Source organism: Trachymyrmex cornetzi, unplaced genomic scaffold (assembly GCF_001594075.2).
Source record: "Trachymyrmex cornetzi isolate Tcor2-1 unplaced genomic scaffold, Tcor1.1 scaffold135, whole genome shotgun sequence".
In the NCBI taxonomy this organism is placed as follows: domain Eukaryota; kingdom Metazoa; phylum Arthropoda; class Insecta; order Hymenoptera; family Formicidae; genus Trachymyrmex; species Trachymyrmex cornetzi.
Window position 1 is genome coordinate 61,140 of NW_017295928.1, and position 7,355 is coordinate 68,494.

The 7,355-nt window shown below is 37.0% G+C and overlaps 1 protein-coding gene and 1 pseudogene across 1 annotated transcript; both read left to right on the forward strand.

The window, feature by feature from the left end:
* Nucleotides 1-1,062, forward strand: part of LOC108770821 (glutaryl-CoA dehydrogenase, mitochondrial-like) — a 4,986-nt pseudogene extending 3,924 nt beyond the window's left edge.
* Nucleotides 1,063-1,300: 238 nt separating this feature from the next.
* LOC108770823 (uncharacterized) lies at nt 1,301-2,994 on the forward strand. Its single transcript, XM_018522548.1, has 4 exons — nt 1,301-1,647; nt 1,739-1,947; nt 2,260-2,467; nt 2,535-2,994. The coding sequence occupies exons 1-4, from the start codon at nt 1,398-1,400 to the stop codon at nt 2,921-2,923; spliced, it is 1,056 nt and encodes a 351-aa protein (XP_018378050.1). The 5' UTR covers nt 1,301-1,397; the 3' UTR covers nt 2,924-2,994.
* Nucleotides 2,995-7,355: the final 4,361 nt, after the last annotated feature.

The following is a 7,355-nucleotide window of genomic DNA, read 5'->3' on the forward strand; positions in this document are numbered from 1 at the left end:
CCCTGCCGCAACGGGCCGCGATACACGATAGCCAAACGCGCGATTACAAATCCCGCGACCCCCGCAGCAGGATAAAACGCGCGATCTAACCAAAACCCTATTATCATTAGAATAAAGTACAAATTACACAATCGGCACGTAATAGTGATTTCGCAATGGCACGTGAGCGAAAACATCCCCTTGCCGCGAAAGGCCACGAAATAAACAGTATATAAAGCAGAGCGTCTAAAGACAAGTCTCCTATTTCTTCCAAAAATCCATAACGGTAAGCACTTCTAGCGCTTTAAGTAGCGCTCCTGATCTTCGGCACTTCCCACAGAAATCCAGCCCCGATCGTGCGCCAACCACGGCGTCTGACGGGCTATCTCCTCACTTGGTTTCGACAGCGCTGCCCATAGCGACGCCGAAGCTAACTCCCTGCGGAACTCCAAACGAGCGCCTTCCACGGCGTCGAGGCCTCCGCACTCCTACTCTCTTTTTCTAACTGCCATATTCACAAACGTTTTTTCTGGGCTTAGATGCCGCAGAAGAAACGTCCGCGCGGCAAACGAGGAGGCTGGCGCGTGCATCTTAAGAAGCTCCAGTAGGAGCTCCTCACCGAGAGGAAACTTTAACTCCTCGGAACATTGGGAGGAAGAGCTTGGGGGCTCCGAAAATGTCACTGTCGTCGCGTCAACCCCGCCGGCCAGCCTCGCGGAGTCCGAATCTACCGAAGAGAAAACCGTCTCTCGGGAACCCGCAGTTTCCGCGCTTCCACCTCCGCGACTTGCGCCGCCTCGGTCCCCACCACACGTGGCACCTGCCCGTAAATCCACCAGGCCTATCTTAATTACGGCCAAACCTCGCGTCATAAGTCACGCGCCTTGTAGTCTTAGTATTAAAATTATCGACTCATAACCACTTGTATTCACTTTATTTCTTTGCCCTTAAGGCCTTCCTATATCCTTCTCTGTTCTTCCCGACCTATCGGAGACCATAGATAGAGAGACATGCGAGATGAAGCCAACTGACGCATCCTCTAAACTCTCCATATTATTTTGTCGGAAGAGCACGGAGGGTTAATCATTTAAATCTCTCGTAATTACATAAGTATTATATCTCCGAATTTCGTGCTCGTTTCTGAGCACTGGTGACAGCTGCCGATTCTCAACACTGAAAAACGCGTCAAAACACCGCGTAGAAGCCAAGGCTTCGCCCCGCGCGCCCCGCTCCGCGATCCACGTTCCCGCCAAGTTATGCCGCGTCTCGTAACCGCGAAAGTAGGGAGTTTTTGCAATAACGTGAATTCAGATACGGTGAACGCTAAAGTCACATGACTTAAACCGTATTTCATCTTTACGTGCTCTAACCAATAAGAGTTTTTGCGCAACGGACGCAGGACGCTACGGTGACATAAGATGGAGGACTTATTACAGCTTGCCATGTACGATTTTAATTTCGTGGAAGATGTTATTATACAAGAGTTGTTGGCACCACGTAATAATGCCTTTATTAGAAATATGCAATATGAAGGATTAGATTTAAATAATTTGATGCCACAGGAATGTAAAGCAAAATTTCGATTTGAAAGAGAACACATTGGAAGACTTGCAGCTGCTCTTGGTATACCTTACCAAATAGAAACAGAAAATCGATATGTCGTTTCAGGTAAGTTAACTGATTTATAGGATTATGATATATAAGCTAATCTGTAAAACACTCACGTGAAAATACAAAGATTCTTTTGAATTTTTTATAGGTATAGAAGGTTTATGTATATACTTGAGACGTTTAGCATATCCTAATAGACTGTCAGATTTAGAAATTAAATTTGGCCTGTCTGTTCCTTATCTCTCAGTAATTTCCAATACTGTAATGAGACTAATTCAACGACAGAAAGGACATTTATTGACAGATCTAAATAATCTACCATGGCTTAATAGAAACAAGCTCGAATATTATTCACAGGTGAGAGGCTACAATTAAAAACAAAACTATTAACAAAGAAAGGTTAATGAGAACAATAATGAGCGTTATATATTTATATTTTCTCAATACATTCTTTTTATACAAGTTACACATTAACTTTCCAGACAGACATTTTGGCTCATGGATTAATCTACAAAATTGTCTGTATTTTATAAATGTGCTCGTTAGCTCTGTCCACCTCGAGACCTTGATATATCGTCAAGAGCTTGATATAATTGATATGATGTATATATATAAAATATCTTAAATGGTTTTGTTACAATAATAAGTGAAATTTATTTTTTTTTAAAGGCTGTTTCTATGAAAAGAGCACCTGTGCGAAATTGCTGGGGATTCATTGACGGTACAGCACGAGCAATATGTCGACCATCTGTGAATCAACAAGAGTATTATTCTGGTCATAAACGGCAACATTGTCTCAAATATCAATCTGTACTATGTCCAGATGGTATAGTAGTTAGTCTTCATGGACCCTATTCTGGTAGACGACATGACGCAGGTATTCTATAAATGTAGCTGATTTAGCATTATAGCATAGTCAAAGATATATTATATTTTCTTTACAGGTATATTTAGAGACTCGCTTTTGTATCCTCAATTACAAAGGTGTGCATCATTTCCAGATACTAATTTTGTATTTTACGGAGATTCTGCTTATCCTATGCACGAACTATTATTTAGACCATATACGAGTAGAGTATTGACTCATGAACAAGAGATCTTTAATTTAAGAATGAGCTCTGTAAGGCAAGCGGTCGAATGGGGTTTTAGTAAAATAATAATGCTATTTGCATTCCTTGATTTCAAGAAAAACCAGAAACTCTTGCTTCAAGATGTAGTTTCAATGTACAAAACAGCAACAATTTTGGCAAATTGTCACACATGTTTATACAGTAACCAAACTGCTCAATATTTTAATATTAATCCGCATACATTAGAAGAATACTTACTTTAATGTTCATTTATAAATGTAAAATGTAATAGAATATATAAATTACAGAAAGAATGCAGACAGATAAACAATGTTACAAGACAAATTATATTAAAGGATATCTAGATATATTAAGAGCTTTTTATTTTATCCACAAAAATTCTACATAAATTCGTATAAGATAGGTCTACGTTTACAGAATAGATATTTCAAATATATAAAATATTTATTTCACAAAATATATAAAAACATGTTTGGAAAAAATGTGAAATATTTACACAAATCTTAAAATCTTGATATCTTTTTTCTCTAATATACATATGTCTTCCCTAACAACACAGATCTCCAGGGGACGTCCTGAGGACGTCCAAAGGATGTATATCCTTTGAACATCCTAAGGACATCCTCAGGATGTATCCTGGATAAAGTGTGTTATTAGGGTTTGTATTATCACAGATTGAATGCTTTTAGCATTTATAGTAGCTTTACTTTTATATGATTCGTATAATCCACAAATAATAAATCAATACATAAAAAATTTTAAACCTGAAATTCTATTATTTACATTTATGTATATAACATTATATGCAGTTATTTGAAGATATCAAAATTAAGTTTAAAAAAACGTGTATCGAGTTCACATTTTCTAAAATTATGATAGAAAATTTTTCTTTAAAAACAATTAGAAATTAGAAATCAACAAAAAATCCTATACAGAGGCACTTTATAATCATCCTGACTGATACTTAAACTAATTGAACTTAATCTTCTACCTCTCGCCATCAGTAAAATTTCATTACTCGGTATTTATTTTCCAAATTATGTAATCAAATTGTATTATGTTATGAAGTAATTATGTAAGAGTTATTAAACTTTTTGTAAACTAATAATCTTTTCCTTTTTCTGTCTTGGACGCATTAATTTTATACGATTTATTGTTCATTACGATGACATATTCTCGTAAGTAAATATTTACTTTAATAAAAAATGTTTAGGAAACAAAACAATTTAATGAATTTCACAAATATATGTACGTATAGAATAGAATTTGCGATTTAATAATTAAAAAGCTTTTCGTTAAAATAATATGATTTAAAATCGATACATAAATAAAGTAATATTCATATGTCATTTTATGCAAATTCTTCCATTCATTTTTTCTATGAATAAAGTAATACTTATATTATATTCAATCTTTTTTTATATTAATATTTCTCTTTATAACATGCAATATAATTTTAGGTAAGTATTTCAAATATATAAAAAAATTAATATTTATCTCAACAAGAAATATAAATGTATTTTTGCACCTCATGGAAAATATAAAATGTCAAAAAAATAATTAAAAGGTTTGTTTGCGCCACATGTTCCAAAATGCTTTTATAGCTCCTACTCATTCCAACGAACGTCTTTGAAGTGAGTAGGAGCTATGATAGAAACATGTTGGAGCATACGAAAATAAACCTAAAATTATATCTTTTTATCGATGAGATGCAATAATTTTTCCATTAAATGCCTTTGCTGATCTGTTGCAGCAATACTGTGTCTTCTTTCTTCTGATTCCAATTGCAATCTGATTTCCCGTTCTTTCTTTTGTAATTCAAATTTTACTTTTTCAAATTGTAATTTTTCTTCTTCCAATTGTAATTTCTGTTTCTCAAATTGTATTTCTTTGTTGTGTTTTTCTTCTAGAAAATATAATGTTGAATTTTTAAGTCCACCACGAACTTTATTTCTTATAGGACCTTGTAAAGTTGATAATGGCGTTCTAGGAGATGTTGATAATGATCTTGGTGATGGTACTGATCCTGGTGATGGTAATGCTACTGATTCTGGTGATGGTGATGGTGTTAATCCTGGTGATAGTATTGGTTGTGGTGAATAGTGATGTGGTACTGAACTTATTGATAGAGTATCCGTTAAACACGTAAAAGGAATAAAATCTTGTTGTAATGCTACTGGTGTTAACGTCGGACTTGATGGAGCGTTTGTTGAAGAGATAGGTAACGTAAGTTCTTGAAGTTCTAATTCACTTGTCTCCGACAGATTAACATTTTCATTTGTCTCCGACAGATTAACATGTCTTAATGCTGTATCTCTTGCTTGTATTCCTCGGTTTTGTAGGTTAGAATTGTTACTTTTTTTTGAAGCAGCTGTTCCTTTATATTCTTGTTGCAAATCTTCTATTTCTTGAAGCAGCTGTTCCTTTTCTGTGTATTCTTCTTTTATTCCTGATCTACAAATTAATATCATTAGTCAGACGAATTTCGCATCTAAAATTATGTAAATCGAATCAATAGTGAAGTTATATAATGTTTTTAAGAGACTATCATTTTTGAGTTTATTTTGTAGTATAGTTATTTTATAGTTTACATAAACGTTTAGAATACTTACTTTTTCAAGTTCGCACGATTTGTTTTTATCCAGTTTTTAAGAAGATGCTCGACATGATCTCGGACAGCACGTACACTGAAATTTTTTTTAGATGCTGCTCCCACACGGTCTGCAATGGTTTTCCATCTTTCCTTATCTTCGTATGGATTTAGAGATGTAACCTCTTTTAAGAGTACGAGGTCATCCTCATTCGTGAATCGTAGTCTAAAGTTCGTAGTGGCTATGGTTATGTTCTGCCACCATGCTATTAGGTTATAATGTCGACGCTAATCACGAACCTTATTTGCTAAGAAATAAGGTTGGACGTTATCAGAATAGCGTCACGGTAAATAATGCGCATGCGCAGTTTCGTTTTCTATCAGATAACGTGACTTTAACGTTCACCGTATCTGAATTCACGTTATTGCAAAAACTCCCTAGTCTCGTGCTCAGGACGTAACACATACATATATAAGAAAATGGTTGATACACGAATTGAAAATAATAATACATAATAAATGGTACTACATAAAACATAATAGCAATACTTATTTAAACGTAAAAAACATACATAAAGTGTAAATTACAATACAATAATAGTAGTACTTAGTAGTAACATAAATGTTAATGCATATATTACAAAGGTATCCGCCAGTGTCCCCACGGTAACGTCTCCGTCGTGTTCGGTACGACGTATCGTTTGTCGTCGTATGGGATCAGAACGATTTTCGATTCGGATATCGTGTATACCTCATGCAGTTTAGATCGTATACACGATTGACGACGAGTCATTTTGATCTCTTCGTTCAAGCACCGCGTGTAATCGCCGAACGTTATCGTTCGCGCTACTACGTTACTCTTTACACCTTTTGCTTTTTTGGTGTCCTTTTTGCCATCTACCCTCACCGCGTACATCTTCGCTCTGAGCCCAACGAATTCGGTCGTTATCATACCGTTGTTCTCATCCTTCATAAGACCTGGTACTTTTGTATTCGTGAGAGACATACCGTATGCGTTGTCCGCCGGATAATCGCTCGTGTCGAATCTAGCGATATCGTGTTTAATAGTCTCGTAAATGTTCTCGCATTCTATGTGGTAAATGAGACTGTCCGTGTCGGTGTACATGCTTTTGCATTTATCGTGAAACAGTGGTAACATGTAGTCGTAGTGAAATTCGTACAAGCAGACTTTCGATATATCGAGTATACACATACCCAAGTAAATCGGCTTGTTGAACTTCACCTCGAGTTTACGCAGTTCGACGGCGATTAAATTTTCCGCAAAGATGCTACAACTGTGGAAATTCGGTTTCGCGATCATTGCCTCTTCGCCGTATTGTCCGTCCCACTTTGTTAATAATTTTACGTCGACGTGATTGCGCACATTCTCCATGGTTTTTCCGAAAACCGCGTTGTTCATTAATTTATACAAATTTTTTTCAAAATCGTTTTTCGCATTAGTTCTGAAATTGGTATTGAGTTGGATGTACTCGCGAAGCCATGGAGATTGCGCGAATTGTAACACCCGATGGATCTTTGTTACGCAAAGACCGTGACGAGTACATTGCTGTAGGTTGCGGTAGTGAATGATGTAACGCTGTTTATTGTAAGCGCTGGAAGTTCATCCTCGCGCTTGCCAGGCGGCTTATCGCGCGTCGGGCAGAAAGGCAGGTCCGCGTGAACGTCATGGAGATGTTGTGGATACTCGAGATCGACCTCGAGAATATAACCGATGAGCGAATCCAGAGCGATTGCGCTCACGTCAAAGTTCGCAACGTCTTTGACCCATTGAAATTCGGCGTATGGCAATGGTTGACACATCGCCCAATTGTACAAGTTGTTAACGTCGTAGTACATTAAGTACGTCGACGGTTCCGACGGGTCGTACGAACGCATGTACTTGTTATTAGCCTGCGCATATCTGTCGGAACATTGACTGAAGCCACCGCGTATACCGCGCTCAATGAACATGACCATATCAATGTCAGTGAGCAATTCAAATCTTACGCGCGTATGTTTCAGCATGGCATCCCACGTGAAACCTGGTAGTGTATAATAATGCGCGGGATCGAGACTGTAACTCG

What these genes read in the sequence shown, in the direction of transcription:
- LOC108770823 (XM_018522548.1), top strand. Translation starts at nt 1,398, where the DNA reads ATGGAGGACTTATTACAGCTTGCCATGTACGATTTTAATTTCGTGGAA. An exon ending in AAATCGATATGTCGTTTCAG is followed by an intron (nt 1,648 to 1,738) that starts GTAAGTTAACTG and finishes AATTTTTTATAG; the next exon opens with GTATAGAAGGTTTATGTATA. An exon ending in AGCTCGAATATTATTCACAG is followed by an intron (nt 1,948 to 2,259) that starts GTGAGAGGCTAC and finishes TTTTTTTTAAAG; the next exon opens with GCTGTTTCTATGAAAAGAGC.